Genomic DNA, 20,083 nt, shown 5'->3' with positions numbered 1-20,083 from the left:
TCTTAAGCTACTCGGGAGGCTGAGGTCTGAGAATCACAGTTGGAAGCCAGATTGGGCAGGAAAGTCCATGAGGTTCTCATTTCTAATTAACCACCAAAAAAGCTAGAAGTGTAGCTGTAGCTCAAGTGGTATAGTGCTAGCCTTGAGCACAAGAGCTCAGTGAGTCTACAGTTAAAATGGCCTATACTCTGAACTCAGCCAACAGCAAATGCTGGAGGGAATGCGGGGAAAGAAGAACCCTTCTCCACTATTGGTGGGAGTGCAAATTAACACAACCACTTTGGAGAACAGTATGGAGAGTCCTCAAAAAGCTCAGCATAGACATATCCTATGACCCAGCCATACTACTCCTAGGCATCTATCCTGAACAACAGGTCTCAGGATATCAAAAAGACATCTGCACATCCATGTTTATCGCTGCACAATTCACAATAGCCAAAATATGGAAACAACCCAGATGCCCCACTACAGATGAATGGATCCAAAAAATGTGGTACCTATACACAATGGAATATTACATACATAGCGATTAGAAATGATAAAATATTGGTACTCTCAGGGAAATGGTCAGAACCTGAACAAATAATGTTGAGCGAGACAAAGGGGCATGGTCTCCTTGATATATGACTGGTGGGGGGGGGGGGGCGGCACAGTAGAGACCAGGCCTGGGAAATAAAAAACTTCTTCTCAAATGGTATTTCCACAGGTTTGGGTCAGCGACCTTACATTATGTATCTAAAACCAAACAACTACTAAACATAAAAAGGTCTAGAATAAACCTATCAGTGGATCACAATAGCTCAACAGCTATGTATATATGATCATATAAGACAAGGATAAACAAAAACAAGTCCAAGAGGACACAGGAGGATTCTATTGTTGACATTACATTTAAAGTTCTAGGTGAATCTCCTTTGGCGTACACTATGTGGTTACTGTATATGATTTTGGTACACTGGGTATTGTATATATGCCTACCTGATCTAGGGAAGGGAAAGAAAAACGAGGGTGTAAGATATCACAAAAAATGTACTCACTGCCTTATTATTATTATGTAACTGTACCCCTTTTGCACAACACCTTGTCAACAAAATTTAATTAATAAAAAAAGAGCTCAGTGAGTGCCAAGTTCAAGCCCTGACACACACAAGAAAAATCAAAAGGTGTATTTCAACATAGTTGATTTCCTTGATAATCCTGTGCGTATATTTAAAATATTATTCTACAAATCCCAGGAGGCTTTTCCAGACTCTCAAAGGTTAGAAAGTCCTGCATGAGCCTGATGAATTATCGAAGGATTCAGTGATTGCTCCAGTAAATGTATCCACCTCCTCCTTCCTTCTTTACTCCACTCAGATGAGCAGTTGGATGCCCATGGGCCATATGCTGTATATGTGCTTTGTAATGCTCTCTTGACTGTTACTAAAATTGTGCTAGATCTCTCTCTAGGAAGCTGGGGCCTGCCTAACCAGTCTGATATTTTCATCAGGGTCGTTTCCATGTGCAAATATTTCCAAGAGAGTGTGAAGAACCTGTCTGTAGATTATTATAACACACTCCGCAGACACAACTATGTAACTCCTACCTCCTACCTTGAACTGATCTTAACCTTCAAGACGCTCCTGAATAGCAAGAGGCAAGAGGTAGACACAATGAGAAACCGTTACCTGACAGGCTTGCAGAAACTTGATTTTGCATCTTCACAAGTAAGCATTTCCAAATTTGGACACAGGGCTGGGGATGTATAGCTTAGAGGTAGAGTACTTGCCTAGTACAAGTTCCTGGGTTTGATTACTAGTACCATACCAAAACAAAAAACAAAAACAAAAACAAACAAAAAAGAATGGTAGAGGCAAAATAGAACAGGGACAGAGGCCTAAAATTCCATGGATATGGAAAAATGATGAATTTAAGAAGCACCAAATAATGTGAGGATCTGACCTGCATTTGTATAGCTTACCTTGCTTACCTCATTTTATCCTGGCCTGTGTATTCCCATCTTTCTTTTGTTCATTTGTTTTTTTTGTTTCTTGTGCTGGTACTAGGACTTGAACTCAGGACCTGGGTACTATCCCTTATATTTCTTCCTCAAGGATGGTGCTCTACCACTTGAACCACACCTCCACTTTTGTTTTTTTGCTGGTTGATTGGAGAGAAGAGTCTCATAGGCTTTCTTTGATGGGTTAGCTTTGTACTGTGATCCTCAGTTCCCAGCCTCCTGAGTAGCCAGCATTACAGACATGAGCTACCAGAACCAGGCTCGTTCTTGTCTTTAACCTTCTGAAGGCTGGAGATACAGTTCAGTAGTAGAGTGAATGCCTAGCAAACATATTTCCGAGTCAAAACCCTACTACTATGGGGAAAAAAAGATTTTGATATATTCGTTAAGAGTTCATTTAACAAAGCAAGCAAAAGCCACTCAGGTGAGTAAGCAGCGGGACCCAGAAATCAGTTGTCCCAAAGTTTTGATATTTTGATCTAGATTTTTTGCATTAACCTTGATTTCTTGAAATAGTATATAATAAAGTGGGATCTGTAGGTATGGCCTAGCCTCAGATTCTAGTTTACAACTTAACCAGCTGTTCAGCCTTGATCATGTTGTTTTACCTCACTGAACCTCTGTTTCCTTTTATATAAAATGATGATACAAATCATTTTTCCTGAATATAAGCTATTATGAAAATTTCATGAGCTGACACAAGTATGTTGTCCTTCACAAAGTACGTGGCCTCTGAGTTATTCATTGATCTGTGCTTGGAGCCACTTGACAAGTCATCTAAAATTAGAGCCATACTGAGATATGGATTTTGTAGTACCAAGCTAGAAACTGTAAATATCTGCTGTAAATAAATCATGAGCGTTGCCTCAGTGTTGTCACTTTGTCTGGCAAACTCACAAACACTGCAACAGAAGGATGGGAAAAGAACACCGGGCCCCCTTAACTCTGCTCCTGGGGGTGCTAGATTCAACTCTGAATCCTTGGCTTTTAGAGAGATGTGGAAAACTAGTCTATCCCGACAACAGTGAGTAAGTTGTGTTATGTGAGGAACAGAAATAGACCTGCTTGACCACAGAGCCCATGTTCCTAAGCAGACCAAATGTTTTACTTCAGTTTTGCTAGGAACATAGATACAAAGGACATTAAAGTCCTCTGCAAATCCTTGAATTCTATCCTGTGTATTTGAGCTGCATTAGCGGGCAGGATTAATACTAGTGGGTTTAAAAAATTGCATAGGGCTAAATTCCAGCCTGTTCATAAAAAAAGTCTAATGAGTTTCATTGTCTGAAAAATGACACAATCCACACAAAGGCGCTGGGATTGTGCTGTCATTAGGGATGTTTAAGCCAAGACTGGAAAACCACTTGGCAAGAATGTTTTCTAAGGCAACTGATTATTTGCCTTAGTCAGTGCAAGCTACTGTAACAAAATATCCTAGACTGGGTAGCTTCATACACACACTTGTTTCATATGGTTCTGAAGGCCAGGAAGTCCTAGCTTGAGACAAGGGCAGATCCACTGTCTAGTGAGGGCAGTGACCTCCTTGCTGTCCTTTTACATGGTGGGGGGACAGTTTTATGTGCCTTCTCTCTATAAAGATGTTTATCCCAGCATGGGCACTCACCCTCATGAGGTCATCTAACTAATTTCCTCCAACATTTCTACCTCCAAATATAATCAGTTTCTGGATTATGAATAGAGGAGGGGAGAAACACATTCGGTTCTCAGCACTGTTGGAAAAAAATCTAGAAAGTTCCTTCTATGCCATTATCTAGCTTCCTATAATTACTTCACAGCCTTAGGTTTAAGTTGCACAGTAATGACATCCCAGTTACTCAGGAGGGTGCTGAAATGTGAGGATCATGGTTTGAAGCCAGCCCAGGGAGGAAAGTCCATGAAATACTTATTTCCAATTAACTACCAGAAGGCTAGAAGTAGAGCTGTGGAGCAAGTGGTAGGGTACCAGGCTTGAATAAAAAAAATCTAAGATACAGTGCCTGGGGCCCTCAGTTCAAGACCCAGTATAAGCAAACACACACACACACACACACACACACACACACACGTTTAAACTGTAACCCCTTTGTGTATCACCCTTCTAATAACAATGTAAAAAAATACAGGTTTAGTCAGGTGCCAGTGGTTTCTGCCTATAATCCTAGCTACTCAGCTGAGGATTGTGGTTTGAAGCCAACCTAGTCAGGGAAGTCTGTAAGACTCTTATCTCCAATTAATCACTTTCAAAAAAAAGCTGGAAATGGAGCTGTGGCTCAAATGCTAGCATGCTAGTTTTGAGCAAAAATCTCAGAACTCAGGGCCTGAGTTCAAGCCCTAGGACTGTATGCACATGCATGTACACACATGCGCACGCACGCACGCACACACACACACACACACACACACACACACAAAACTGAGATTAGAGGTCTGAAGAAAGGATGAGATCCATGTAAACAGAACCTCAATCTTTGGAGAATATTAAATACTAAAGGAAAATTTATACCATTCAATAATACAGTTTCAACTTGGTTCTGTCATTTTCATTTCCCCAATAAAGATGCTTTTTTATTGTGAAAAAAAAATTTTGGTAATGCTGGGGTTCAAATTCAATTTAGTACTTGAGCTTGTTAGGTAGGTACTCTACCATGTGAGTCACACTACATTCTTTTAAAAGTTTTGTTTTTTTGAACCTGCTTTCAGTTTTTGTCTTCCTGAACCCAATACTACAATGTAGGCTCAATTAGGAAAAAAAAAACAATTTTATTTTTACCTTACTATCTACTGCTTGGAACAGAACTTAATAACTATAGCATATATTATAAACTCAATAATTGCTGAAAGATCAAAGAGATAACTGTCTGACAACCATATATACCTAGTAACATGCCCAAACCATGAGTTCATATTTCTGCCCCTCTCATAGGTTGGAGTCAATTCAACGCTTACCAACTTTGCCATTTTTGGCATATGCACAGCTGACCTTTCCTGTCTCCTGGCTAGGTGGCTGTTATGCAAGTAGAACTCACCGCCCTTCAACCCCAGCTCATCCTCACCTCTGAGGAGACAGCGAAGATGATGGTGAAGATTGAAGAGGAGACCAAAGAAGCCGATGCCAAGAAGTTGTTGGTGCAAGCAGATGAGAAAGAAGCCAATGCTTCTGCTGCAATTGCTCAAGCAATCAAGGTATGAAGAACGAAGGAGAAAGGGAGGGGAGACTTTCAGCAGAGTGTGCATAATTATGCCCATCTTGCAGATGAGACAATTGAGGCTTAGAAAGGGTAGATACCACATAGCGAGTAGGTGAGGAAGCAAGTCTCTTGGCAGCTGGCTGCCTCCAAGAAGCACTATTGTCTCTGCAGCTCAGTCAAAGCTGAGAAGACAGCACAGGATTCGGCTTCATCTAGTGCCACTGTCCCCTCCTTCACTGTGTTCTCAAACTGGCTTCTTAGTTACTCCTTAAATAAACACCAGGGCACACTTTTACCCCAGGGCCTTTGCAAAGAATGCTCCTCCTTTTAGGCATGCACATGGCTAGTTTTTCTACCTTTGTCACATTTTTTGTTCATTAGTATACAGCATGTGGTAGATGTGCAACAAATATTAGTTAAATGATATAATGTTAGGCCTACAGGTTCTCATTAAAGACGATTCTTATACCAAAGAAGTCCTGAAAAGAGATGGGTCTACACTTAGATATTAGAAGAAAATCTGATTAATATTGATGGACTGTTACATATTTCTCAAAGAACTTCAGAGTACATTATTCCATTTGAGTATCATTACCACTTTGACCCTTAGGAATGACAGGTGGCAATATTTGAGTTGATAGCATTGGGTCAGCGGTGAAATTATCTCCCAGAGCTGCCTCCTATTAGCAGGGTTAGAGTCTAAGGTTACTGACACCTGATATAAGTTACTCCTCTCAATGTCCCTACTTAGCAGTAGAGGTCCTTTTAACATTCTTCAGATACAGGCTTGAGTAAGAAGTAGCCTATCTGGCTTTTATCCTTGCTAGGTCCTGGTGCATTTCCTCAAAGAAGACTAGAGTTTTAGATTGGAGTCTCTCCAGTAAGTCCTCAGACCTGACCTCTGCTAGATTTGGAGGGTCTGATCCCTGCTCTTGGCATCTACAATAAATGCTCTGAATTATGAAGGCTTATTCACTCCTAGTCCTAATGACTTGAACAGAGGACAAATGGAAGCCATATAAGATGCTGATTATGAGCCTGGTGTCAGTGGCTCACTCCTGTTATCCTAGATACTTAGGAGGCTGAGATCTGACAATCAAGATTTGAAGCCAGTCTGGGTTAAGTCTAATTAACTACCAAAAAAGCTAGAAGTCTAATTGTGGCTGAAATGGCACTAGCCTTGTGCAAAAAAGGTCAGGGACAGTGTTCAGGCCCTGAATTCAAGACCCAGGACCAGCAAAAAAAAAAAAAGAAAGAAAGAAAGAAAGAAAGAAAGAAAGAAAGAAAGAAAGAAAGAAAGAAAGAAAGAGAGAGAGAAAGAAAAGAAAAATATTGACTGTGGTGTCAAGATCTATATTTTGGTGGACAATTTACCATTTCATGTCCAAAAAAGTAGCAGTACCTACTTTAATGTTTACTTATTCAACACCTACTATGTACCAGCACTTTCTTAGGCAGTGGGAAAATGAGGATAAAGGATATAAATGAAAAGTCTTTCTCTCATGGACATGATATTTTCCTATATTTGATCCACATTGCCTTTCATCATCCTCACACCCTACAGGGCAAACAGCATCATGATATGGGAATTTTCAAAGGCCATACAGTCCAAATGACACAGCATTCAGACCCAGAGCTCTTTGGCACTTCACCATTATTCTAGAAGTTGCAAACTGGAAGCCAAGGACACACACAACATTTTATTTTATCTGTTTAGTTTAAGGTTTAAATTTAAGCTTTAAATTTAAAAAAGAAGAAGACATTTCAAACTAGACTTAGTGGTACAGACTTGTAATCTCATATACTCTGGGAGTCAAGGCAGAAAGATTAATTCCAAGTTCAACTCTAGCCTTGGCCAAGTTAGTATTGTGTGTGTGCACACGCACGTGTGTGTGCACACACGCACATGCATGCTAGCACTTGGACCACACTCTTGCCCAGCCTTTTTGCTCATACCTGGCACTCTCCACTTGAACCACACCTTCACAGTTGTGTTTGCCCAGGCTTGTTCCAAACCTCTTTCTCAAGAAATCTAAGCCTTCTGAGTAGCTAGAATTATACACATGAGCCACTGGCACCTAGCTCCTGGCAAAGTTCTTGAATCCTTGCTTCAAAAATAAACTTAAAAGGATATGTGCATGGCTCAAATAGCAAACTGCTTGGCAAGCATGCTTGTGACCTTGGGATCAATGTCCAGTAACACACACACACACACACACACACACACACACACACACAAAGAAAAGAGCAAGTGGACATTTCTGGTAACGCTGGTCCTGAGCCTCCTGCATTGCACCTACCCACAGTATTGGGTCAGTGTTGCCAGTGTGTGTGCCAGCTCACCAACACTACAGCCAGCCCACTTCCCATACTTATACCACCAGCTTGGGCCTGAAGGCACATGAGTTTATGTATAAATGTTTTGTTTAAGCATTCAAGGCTCAGCGTTTGCACACTTCCTCAGTTTCCTCATCAGTAAGTAGGGTACTAAGGGAAAAAGAATGTAAGGCACATAACATGTTTGGGAGCTCAAGGTCCATGTCAGCTGTTCTCCAACACACGGATTGTTTGCCCACTGCCATCTATGACAAAGGTCAGCTTCTTGCCACTTGTAGGGGTGAGAGGAAAGGGACCACACCAAGATTCTGCTCAGAGACTTGCTGAATTGTCAGAGGGAGATGGTCAATGACTCACGGTTTCTAGAAGGTAGGACTTCCTACTGTACCCAGGCCCAGAGAAATAAACAGCCACCTTAGGTTTCAGTGGGAAGGGCAAAAAAGTTCAATGCTGTACCATCCCATCTCCAGCCCTCAACGTGACAGGGAGCTGGAATAAATAACTCATAGATAAGAAGGCAGAAAAACCTGTGTTTGCGTTAAGATTTCTATGTGGATCAAAGTCCTTCCTTGAAGCTTTCAGGGCTACAGCCTTCGTGTAAGGACTGCTACGTTTTCATACTTTCTGGAACCCTAGAAATGTCATCGCATAGGAGAGGGTGCAAAACTGTCCCAAGGCACAGCAGGGACTCAACTCTCAACAGGGAGACTTGAGAGTTAAAGACAGTTCCTTTTGTTAAAGATGAGCTTGATTGATTGTTCGAGTGAGTCACTTCTTTCCTCAGAAATGAGGACTTCTTCCAGAATTACTGAAAATCTGATTGCATCTCTTCAGGGCACATATGACTCATTTCTCTGTCATAGCTCTGATGCTCCTTACATCACTAGTACAAAGGCTGGTTTTAATAAGACTTTTGTTGTTGTTGTTGTTGTTTGCTTTGGGATTTGAGGGTGGGGGCCAATGCTGGGATTTGAACAGAGCCTGGTTGCTGGTCCATTTATTTATTTATTTATTTAGGTGCTGCTCCTGGGGCTTAAATTCAGAACTTGGGCTCTATTCTTGAACTTTTTTTGCTCAAGGCTAGCACTCTACCACTTGAGCCACAACTCTACTTCTGCTTTTATTTGGTGGTTTCTTAGAGATAAGAGTCTCATGGACTTTCCTGCCTGTGCTGGTTTTGAACTGTAATCGTCAGATCTCAGCCTCCTTGTTGTGCCAAGTCGTGAGACGACCACTAAGAAGGCCACCAAGACTCAGACGTTCCGAAATGCAAAAGCAAGGCAAGGCTTTATTCAAGTGAGCTGCAACTCGGGCCTCGTCCTACCCACCGACACAGCGGAGGTTAGGAGGAAGCCTCGAGCTGCAGTTACACAGGACTTATAAAGGCAAAAACAAAGTTACAGCAATCAGGTGTTCAAGCAAGCAAGATTAGGACACAGGTACAAATCTGATTGGCTCAGGGCTCGAGGCATAGGGCTCGAGGCATTCTAGGGGTGGTTAGAGTTAAGCATTCCCAGTGGTTAGAGTTCTAGACCGGCTGGGCCCTAATAAGCTTGTCCTAGATTTGCTCACAGGGCCTGCTTATCTCAGGTTCACGTGGTAAAGTGGGGTTCGTGTGGTAAAGTGGGGTCTGACTTCAAAGTCTGGCACTTCATTTCCCCCTTTTTTCTTTGGCACCTTGGGAGCCAATCATGGCTCCATTCTGTCCATTTCAATGGCTTGCATGTCTAGGGGATGATATAGAGGTAAGGCATGGGCCAGTAGGGCCCAATGTAGTAACCAAAGGGCCTGTCACCATTTCTCACAAGTACAGTCTCTGTACCTCTGTTTTGCATGCCTCTAGTTTATCCTGCCTCATCTTCCCAAAAACAACTCTGGTCCCTCGGTTTTAAAGGGGGGCTGATGGGTGAAGATCATCCATCTTCTGTAACTTCTTCAGGCTGACTCAGGGGCGTTGACCTTACCTAGCCAGGAACCTATAACCTTAGTCTACTTTACCAAGGGACTGCACACATCAAACTGGACAGGACTCCTGCTCATCACACTCGGGAAGTCGCTTATTCAGGTTCGGGTCCAAGTGATCTGGCACATCCCAGTTGCCTGTGGCCAGATCACATATGTCTACTACTAAGTCTGGCCACCAGGTTCCTAAGGGGGCTTCCTTAGTTGCTAAAATAAGGGGGTCACCCCACTTTGGAGTGAGCTGCCAAAATAATTGGAAGGGCTGGTGAGGGTTAACGTCAACATTAGCCAGGGTAGCAAGGAAAGAAGGCAAAAAGAAAATTATAACAATATTCAGTCTAACTTTCTTTTCTTGAGGCAAAGGCAAAGCGGCTGAGTTGGGTGCTTGGAGACCTCCCATGTTCCACCACGGTAGTCGTTGTCCAGGGCAAAGGGGTCAGCTAGCCTGGCGTGGGAGCAATGGACCCAAGTGGCGATGCCATCTACCTTGAGGGCAGTGGGAGTAGTCAGTAGCACTACGTAGGGTCCTTTCCACCGTGGTTCTAAGGATTTGGGGTTATGCCTCCGGACGAACACCCAGTCCCCTGGTTTGAATAAATGGGGGGTAGGGACAGAAGCAGAATCATGTAATGCCTTAAGTTGGGGTCACATATTCTTGTGCGCAAGCTGCAAATAATCGAGTTTACACAAAAATTCAGCATCATTCAAATCAGCAAGCAATTCAGTCTGAAGGCTAGGGATAATGGGTGGGGGGTACCCGTACATTATTTCAAAAGGAGTAAAGCCAAGCTGATAGGGAGAATTTCTTACTCTAGGCAGAACAAAAGGAAGGAGTGACACCCAGTCTGCGCCAGTCTCTAAGGCCAATTTAGTTAAGGTCTCTTTTAGAGTCTGATTTATTCTCTCTACCTATCCTGAACTCTGGGGTCTATAAGCACAATGCAATTTCCAATCCATCCCCAGTGCAGCGGCTATTCCCTGACTTACTTTTGAGACGATGGCTGGTCCATTGTCTGACCCAATGGTGGATGGGAAGCCATACCTGGGTAGGATTTCTTCCAGGAGCCTCTTAGCCACTACATTCGCGATCTCGTGCTTTGTTGGATAAGCTTCAACCCATCCTGAAACGGTATCTACAAAAACTAGCAAATATTTGTATCCAAATCTTCCAGGTTTAATTTCTGTGAAATCTACTTCCCAATACACACCTGGCCTATCCCCACGGAGGCGAGCTCCTTTAGTAACTTGTTGATTGGGGGCATTGGTGAGCTGACAGGCCTTGCAATTTTTAACAATATCTTCAATAAGTTGATCTCCTTGTCTAATTTTCACTTTGGAGTGTCGGAGCAAGTCCTGCATTCTTCGGGTTCCCATGTGAGAAGCTCAGTGGATTCTCTTAAGGATCCCCTTACCCAGCCCTTATGGCAAGATAAGTTTCCCTTCACAAGTTTTCTACCAGTCATTGTTTCCTTCTCTGTTCGGGATTTTGTGGGCCATGGGATTTTTCTTTATCCACTCCAAGTCTTCTTGGGAATACTGGGGCACAGGAGGCAAAGCTCGTGGCCCTGGGTCTACTACAATCAATACCTCTGTTCATGTAGAAGCTTGACATTCTCAGCAAACCCAGGTATCCACAGCTGGCAAAAGCCTGCTGTTGCTGTTCCCAGGAACTCTGACTTGTCTGGCTGATTTAGGCAGAGGATTTTCAGCACAGTCTCTTTACGTGCATCTGACAGCCAATGCTTGCCCTCTCTTAATATGAAGCCCCGATAGGTGACTTCAGGTTTATAAATGTGTGCCTTTTAATATTCTAGTTTGTAAAAGCTATTTTCTGACTGGCTGGGGAACTGATCTCTGATGACCTTTGCAGGCCTTTAACAGATCTCAATAAGGACACAATCTCAGGTCTACAAGCTTTCTTTCCTGAACAGATGTATCAGCTTAAAATTCTCACTGCCAGTCAGGGCTTTGAGTAGATGCAGGGATTGGGATTTTAAACTATCCTCTCATTTGACAAACTTATCCTTACTACCCACTATCACAGATGACTGGCAAGTTCCTGCCCAGTAGAAAGACATGGGCATTAGAAAGGCATGCTTACGAACTATTCTTCTAGGACTTCCCGGCTTTGATTAACTTTTGAAAGGCCAAACAGGAGTGACTCTAGGATTTGACACCATCTCTGCCATCCAAGCAGTGGCTTACTGCCTCTGGATGCCACATCACTTTTGTCCCAGGAGGAGTGACTTTCCACTGGACTTGGACTCAGGGCCTGAGCGCTGTCCCCCAGCTCTCCAGCTCTAGACTAGCACCCTACCACTTTGAGCTCCATACAACTCCGTTTCCAGCACTCTGCTGGCTGATTAAAGACAAGTCTCTCACAGGGCCCTTTCTCTGCCTGGGCTGGCTTCGAACCGCAGATTTCAGATCAGTGAGTCTTACAAGAGGCCACTTTACTCCAATTAAAAGCAACAAGGTGGTCCACACAGAAGTAGTTTTTACGCATGCTCTTACCTGGAACTTATTAAGGGCCAGTATTAGATCTTGACAAACTTGTAGGAATCACCTGTCCTCTGTGGGCCTGCTGGAAACTGTTACAAAAAACCTACAGAGAAACTGGAATGGCAATTAAACATTTTGGTAGCCATAATTCTCCTTTTCTCACTTTGTAATAATTATTTAGGACAATTTTACTTCCAAATTTCTTATCTTGATTTCCAAAGCCTTTTTACTAACCCAACACTTTAGCTTTTATCTGCATTGGAAAAACTGAAGCTCACAGGCATTCTGAAACCAGGTGCCGCCCTTTGCCTACGGACTTCTTGTTTCAAAAGAGCCTCTTTTTTTTTCTTCAGTCCCAGTTACTGCATGGCATGAAGACCTTTGAACTCAAATGACAATTTTTCCTTAATGCAAGAATTACAATTAGAAATACTTATCCATTCAGCTTTCCAATATATTAGTGAGAAACATTGGCCCATTTTGCCATTTCTTCCTCCATACACAGAGTTAATGAGAGTTTACTTCTATCCCCATTAGTTTAATATATATATATATATATCCTCTTAAATCCAAATTTCTGACACTTAGCTTCGCTTAAGCATTTTTTAACTATAGTTCCTCTTTAAAACAATGCAATAATCCTTTAAAGCATTTGGTAATGCCCAAACTTGATGACCATTTGAATTTAAACTTAAACTCACTCAATTTTACATCATACTAACAGTCTTGAACATGTTCACACTCACACATGCACACACACATACATAGTCAAAAGATCTTAAAGCGCACAGAATAAGCATCGGCCGTACATTTTCCAGTGGCAAGAGGTATTTTGTCAATCTTACTCCTGCAACACCCAAATTTTAAGACAAAAACCTTTAATAAATGATTTTAGCATTCTCCAGCCTCATTTTCCAGGGCTTGATAGTTTTAGTAAAACATTTTTAGTCTGCTTAAGAAGGCTGGGTGGAGGTCCCCCCAGAGTTCTTTTTTGCGGACACTCACACTGATTGTGAGCTGTCGCCTGTACGTCTCATGCAGGTTTGACACAAAAGAGACTGTTAGACTTACAAACACAGACAACAGCGCTGCACGGTGGGGTCACTCTCCACCGCCTGCGGTTGGCTTGGGCTGGCCCCGTGTCTGCCCCTGTCGGCGGCGGCTGTGGGTCAGGACTCAGGGCCGACACCTCCGTGCCCTGGGCTGCCAGCGCCAGGACTGGTCGGGACCCTCTAGAGTGGAGAGCACAGCTGAAACATTTTAAGAAAGGCCGAACCCAAGCTGGAGTATCCCTGTCAACTAGTTCCCTCCAAGTGTCTATATAAGGAATCCGGTCTAGATAGCCTAAATGAGGGGCGTCGATTCAAAGCTCCCCTCAGGTGGCCAATTAGCTCTCTCAAGGATGGGCCATTCTGACTTGCACAGGGTGATTTTCCTCCTTAAGAGCCACACCTCAGTTCTGAGCTATCTCCTTGACCTCCCTCCAGTGAGCTAGGGTCAAATCTAGGGGGCTAGATGGAGGTCCCCAAGATAGAATGTTACCCATAGCTCTGATCAGATGTTTAGTTCAAAAGGCTACAAAAAAAACAATACAACACACAGGCCTGAGAATAAGAAAAGCTATGAGTTGGAGATCTCCTAGATTGGCCCACAAGCCTCCTCCTGCAAGCTAAGCAGCAGGAGCAGACCTAAGTTGGCCCACAACCTCCCGCAAGGGTGCAGGAGGAGTGGACCCAAGTGGACTCAGGTAAAGGTGGACAGTCTCAAGGGTGGAGATTCTGTTGCGTCCCCCAGTCTCCCCAGGATTGCAGAGTAAGCATGTCCGCTTCGACAGCCCCTTCAAGAAAGCAAAAGCAAAACAGACAAACAGACAAATTACAGAACAAGACAAATGAACAGCACTGTTTCCTTACCTTCAGAGTCTGGGGTCTTGGGGGGGGTCTCTGGGGCTATCCTGGACGAGCCCCCAAATGTTGTGCCAAGTCGCAAGACGACCACCAAGAAGGCCACCGAGACTCAGACGTTCCGAAATGCAAAAGCAAGGCAAGGCTTTATTCAGGCGAGCTGCAACTCGGGCCTCATCCTACCCACCGACACAGCGGAGGTTAGGAGGAAGCCTCGAGCTGCAATTACACAGGGCTTATAAAGGCAAAAACAAAGTTACAGTAATCAGGTGTTCAAGCACGCAAGATTAGGACACAGGTACAACTCTGATTAGCTCAGGGCTCGAGGCATAGGGCTTGAGGCATTCTAGGGGTGGTTAGAGTTCTAGACCAGCTGGGCCCTAATAAGCTTGTCCTAGGTTTGCTCACAGGGCCTGCTTATCTCAGGTTCACGTGGTAAAGTGGGGTTTGCGTGGTAAAGTAGAGTCTGACTTCAAAGTCTGGCACTTCATCCTGAGTAGCTAGGATTACAGATGTGAGCCACCAGTGCCCAGCTTAATAATAAAGTTTGACTCAAAGTAGACCCAAGCCTATCACCATGCACCAAGATCAACTCAAAATGGATCAAGGACCTCAACATCAGACCTGAATCCTTGAAACTACTGAAGGACAGAGTAGGAAAGACACTAGAACTTATAGGCACAGGAAGGAACTTCCTGAATAGAGTCCCAGGGGCACAACAAATAGGGGAAAGACTCGACAAATGGGACTACTACAAATTAAAAAGTTTCTGCACAGCTAAGGTCATAGCCACCAAAATAGAAAGACAGCCAACGATATGGGAAAGGATATTTACCAGCACAGCAACAGACAAAGGCCTGATATCTGTCATCTACAGAGAACTCAAAAAACTAAGCCCCTCCAAGCCCAATAAACCTATTAGGAAATGGGCAAAAGAGCTAAAGAGAGACTTCACAAGAGAAGATATAAAAATGGCAAAGAAACACATGAGGAAATGCTCAACATCCCTGCTAGTAAAGGAAATGCAAATAAAAACAACCCTGAGATACCACCTCACCCCAGTTAGAATGGCCTATACTCTGAACTCAGGAAACAACAAATGCTGGAGGGGCTGTGGGGAAAGAGGAACCCTTCTCCATTGTTGGTGGGAGTGCAAATTAGTACAGCCACTTTGGAGAACAGTATGGAGGTTTCTCAAAAAGCTCAATATAGACCTACCCTATGACCCAGCCATACCACTCCTAGGCATCTATCCTAAACAGCAAAACCCAAGATATCAAAAGGACATTTGTACTTCCATGTTTATCGCAGCACAATTCACAATAGCCAAAATTTGGAAACAACCCAGATGCCCCTCCACAGATGAATGGATCCAAAAAATATGGTACTTATACACAATGGAATACTACATAGCGATTAGGAATGGTGAAATATTGTTATTTGCAGGGAAATGGTCAGAACTCGAACAAATAATGTTGAGTGAGACAAGCCTAGAACACAGAAAACAAAGGGGCATGATCTCCCTGATATATGACTGTTAACAAAGGGAGATGGAGAGACAGTAGAGACCAAGTCTGTGAACACTGTATATGTGCTTGATACATTGTATACTGCATATGGGTCTACCTGACCTAGACAAGGGATGGGAAAACAGGTTGTAAGATATCACAAGAAATGTACACAATGCCCTACTATGTAACTGCACCCTCTTTGCACAGCACCTTGTAAAAAAAAAAAAAATTTATGTTCAATTGATAATAAAAAAAAAATAAAAATTAAAAAAAAAAAAAAAAAAGTAAAAAAAAAAAAAAAAAAAAAAAAAAAAGAAGGCCACCGAGACTCAGACGTTCCGAAATGCAAAAGCAAGGCAAGGCTTTATTCAGGCGAGCTGCAACTCGGGCCTCATCCTACCCACCGACACAGCGGAGGTTAGGAGGAAGCCTCGAGCTGCAATTACACAGGGCTTATAAAGGCAAAAACAAAGTTACAGTAATCAGGTGTTCAAGCACGCAAGATTAGGACACAGGTACAACTCTGATTAGCTCAGGGCTCGAGGCATAGGGCTTGAGGCATTCTAGGGGTGGTTAGAGTTCTAGACCAGCTGGGCCCTAATAAGCTTGTCCTAGGTTTGCTCACAGGGCCTGCTTATCTCAGGTTCACGTGGTAAAGTGGGGTTTGCGTGGTAAAGTAGAGTCTGACTTCAAAGTCTGGCACTTCATCCTGAGTAGCTAGGATTACAGATGTGAGCCACCAGTGCCCAGCTTAATAATAAAGTTTGACTCAAAGTAGACCCAAGCCTATCACCATGCACCAAGATCAACTCAAAATGGATCAAGGACCTCAACATCAGACCTGAATCCTTGAAACTACTGAAGGACAGAGTAGGAAAGACACTAGAACTTATAGGCACAGGAAGGAACTTCCTGAATAGAGTCCCAGGGGCACAACAAATAGGGGAAAGACTCGACAAATGGGACTACTACAAATTAAAAAGTTTCTGCACAGCTAAGGTCATAGCCACCAAAATAGAAAGACAGCCAACGATATGGGAAAGGATATTTACCAGCACAGCAACAGACAAAGGCCTGATATCGGTCATCTACAGAGAACTCAAAAAACTAGGCCCCTCCAAGCCCAATAAACCTATTAGGAAATGGGCAAAAGAGCTAAAGAGAAACTTCACAAGAGAAGATATAAAAATGGCAAAGAAACACATGAGGAAATGCTCAACATCCCTGCTAGTAAAGGAAATGCAAATAAAAACAACCCTGAGATACCACCTCACCCCAGTTAGAATGGCCTATACTCTGAACTCAGGAAACAACAAATGCTGGAGGGGCTGTGGGGAAAGAGGAACCCTTCTCCATTGTTGGTGGGAGTACAAATTAGTACAACCACTTTGGAAAACAGTATGGAGGTTTCTCAAAAAGCTCAATATAGACCTACCCTATGACCCAGCCATACCACTCCTAGGCATCTATCCTAAACAGCAAAACCCAAGATATCAAAAAGACATTTGTACTTCCATGTTTATCGCGGCACAATTCACAATAGCCAAAATATGGAAACAACCCAGATGCCCCTCCACAGACGAATGGATCCAAAAAATATGGTACTTATACACAACGGAATACTACATAGCGATTAGGAATGGTGAAATATTGTTATTCGCAGGGAAATGGTCAGAACTCGAACAAATAATGTTGAGTGAGACAAGCCTAGAACACAGAAAACAAAGGGGCATGATCTCCCTGATATATGACTGTTAACAAAGGGAGACGAAGAGACAGTAGAGACCAAGTCTGTAAATACTGTATATGTTCTTGATACATTGTATATTGCATATGTGTCTACCTGACCTAGACAAGGGATAGAAAAACAGGTCGTAAGATATCACAAGAAATGTACACACTGCCCTACTATGTAAATGCACCCTCTTTGCACAACACCTTGTAAAAAAATTTATGTTCAAATAATAAAAGGTTTGAAACACAGAAATATGTGTTAAAATAACATATAAAATATTTTTATGAACTCAATTTTAGCATCTTTTGAAGCTTCAGCTCCACAAGTCTCCTTGTTCCTGCTAGTTTCATGTCAATATAACCAAAATTAGGCTTCTACCATGTTTTCTTTTCACTTAACATCACAGCTTTCCAAAATGGCATATAATTGGTCTCAATGACTATTTTGAGAGGTACATCAGACATTTAAGCCTGTTTCCTCTCACACTGTTCAGTGCTTTGGTGCTGTAAGGAGTTTCTCAACAGTCACATGTCAGTATCTTTAGAGGATTAGTTCTTGCTGTTTATTTGTTTTAGTGCTGGTCCTAGGGCTTGAACTCAGGGCCTGGGTGCTGTTCCTCAGCTTTTTTGCTCAAGGGTAGCTCTCTACCATTTGAGCCACAGCTCTTTGGTAGTTAACTGAAGATAAAGATTCTCACAAGCTTTCCTGCATGGGCTTGCTTGGAGCTGAAATCCTCATATCTCAGCCTCTTGAGTAGCTAGGATTATAGGCATAAGCTGACAATGCCTGGCTACCTATGGAGTTATACAAACACAGATGAGCCAGGCACTAGTGCTTCATGTCTGTAATCCTAGCTACATAGGAGGCTGAGATCTGAAGATTACAATGCAAAGCCAGCCTGGGAAGGAAAGTCTATGAGACTCATATCTCTATTTAACCGCCAGAAAACCAGAAGTGGAGCTGTGGCTCAAAGTGGTTGAGCACTGGCCTTGAACAGAAAAGCTCAGGGACAGTGAATTCAATCCCCAGGACTGGCCTAAAAGCAAATAACAAAAACTACCAATCTAATGCCCAGATCTTGCCCATACTGAGTGAATCAGAATCTTTGGGCATGGAACCTGACCACAGGCTATTATAAATGCTTCTCAATGACTCATACACATCCAGAAATCACTATTACACTATCACAATGAAAGCTTTAAAAAAAAATGTGTGCTTGTTCTGGGGCTTGAACTCGGGGCCTGGGTACCTATCCCTGAGCTTTTTCATCAAGGCTAGTGCTCTACCACTTGAACTACAGCTGCACTGAAGAGCCAGACTTTGAAGTCAGGCCCCACTTTACCACGTGAACCTGAGATAAGCAGGCCCTGTGAGCAGACCAAGGACAAGCTTATTAGGGCCCAGCCGGTCAAGAACTGTAACCTCTGGGAATGCTTAACTCTAACCACCCCTAGAATGCCTCGAGCCCTGTGCCTTGAGCCCTGGGACAATCAGATTTGTACCCGTGTCCTAATCTTGCTTGCTTGAACACCTGATTGCTGTAACTTTGTTTTTTGTCTTGCTTGAACACCTGATGGCTGTAACTTTGTGTTTTGCCTTTATAAGCCCTGTGCATTCACAGCTTGGGGTTTCCTCCTAACCTCCGCTGTGTCAGTGGGTAGGACGAGGCCTGAGTTGCAGCTCACCTGAATAAAGCCTTGCCTTGCTTTTGCATTTCGGAACGTCTGAATCTCGGCGGTCTTCTTGGTGGTCATTTCACGACTTGGCATAACAGCACGTCCAGCTTTTTGTGTTATTAATTGAAGATAAGAGTCTCATGGACTTTCCTGCCTGGACTAGCTTTGAACCTCTATCCTCAGATCTCAGCCTCCTAAAAGTAGCTAGGATTATAGGCTAGAGACACGGTGTCCAGCTGAGAGAACTTTTTGAGTCACTTAACAAACCAACTTGCTCCAAGGCTGAGCTGAAAGCCTGCCTTTGTCCCTTTAGAAAAAAAGAGCAATTTGTACTTCCATGTTTATCGCAGCACAATTCACAATAGCCAAAATTTGGAAACAACCCAGATGCCCCTCCACAGATGAATGGATCCAAAAAATATGGTACTTATACACAATGGAATACTACATAGCGATTAGGAATGGTGAAATATTGTTATTCGCAGGGAAATGGTCAGAACTCGAACAAATAATGTTGAGTGAGACAAGCCTAGAACACAGAAAACAAAGGGGCATGATCTCCCTGATATATGACTGTTAACAAAGGGAGATGGAGAGACAGTAGAGACCAAGTCTGTGAACACTGTATATGTGCTTGATACATTGTATATTGCATATGGGTCTACCTGACCTAGACAAGGGATGGGAAAACAGGTTGTAAGATATCACAAGAAATGTACACACTGCCCTACTATGTAACTGCACCCTCTTTGCACAGCACCTTGTAAAAAAAATTTTATGTTCAATTAATAATAAAAAAAATTAAAAAAAAAAAGAGCAGAGTTTTTAGGCCAAAGCATATACAGATTGTGAGTTACTTGACACATTTTGAAGAAGTAACCTGGAACTGTTGATGCTGTGAAGTCTTAGGCATGGGAGGGTTGAAATCCACTAGATGTGTAGAGCTGTGGCTGAGTTGGCACTTTCTGAGTTGTCCCTGCAACTGAGCCATTATCACCAAGAAATTTCATATTGGTGGAGGCCTTGGATCACGCTAAGTAAAACTGAAGAGTTAAAGTAAACCCCATTTTCAGGCAGCCCCCGTTTTGTCTGTTTAAACTATGAGTAACCCAGGCCACCAATTATCCTGGCTAGCAGGACAAGCTTATTAGGGCCCAGCCAGTCAGGAAACTCCCTGCTTAACTCTAACCTCCTGGGATTGCTTAAACTCTAACCGCCCCAGAATGCCTCGAGCCCAATCAGATTTGTACCCATATCCTAATCTTGCTT

The 20,083-nt window shown here is 43.0% G+C and overlaps 1 protein-coding gene across 1 annotated transcript in view; it reads left to right on the top strand.

The window, feature by feature from the left end:
- Dnah3 (dynein axonemal heavy chain 3) overlaps nt 1-20,083 on the top strand; it is a 192,282-nt gene that overhangs the window by 133,837 nt on the left and 38,362 nt on the right. Inside the window, exons 50-51 of the mRNA XM_048331892.1 lie at nt 1,490-1,706; nt 5,000-5,182. Of these exons, the coding sequence (XP_048187849.1) occupies nt 1,490-1,706; nt 5,000-5,182 (400 nt within the window). The remainder of the gene's footprint in view (nt 1-1,489; nt 1,707-4,999; nt 5,183-20,083) is intronic.

This window comes from Perognathus longimembris, chromosome 23 (genome assembly GCF_023159225.1).
Source record: "Perognathus longimembris pacificus isolate PPM17 chromosome 23, ASM2315922v1, whole genome shotgun sequence".
In the NCBI taxonomy this organism is placed as follows: Eukaryota; Metazoa; Chordata; class Mammalia; order Rodentia; family Heteromyidae; genus Perognathus; species Perognathus longimembris.
This window is presented reverse-complemented; position numbering and strand designations above follow the sequence as displayed.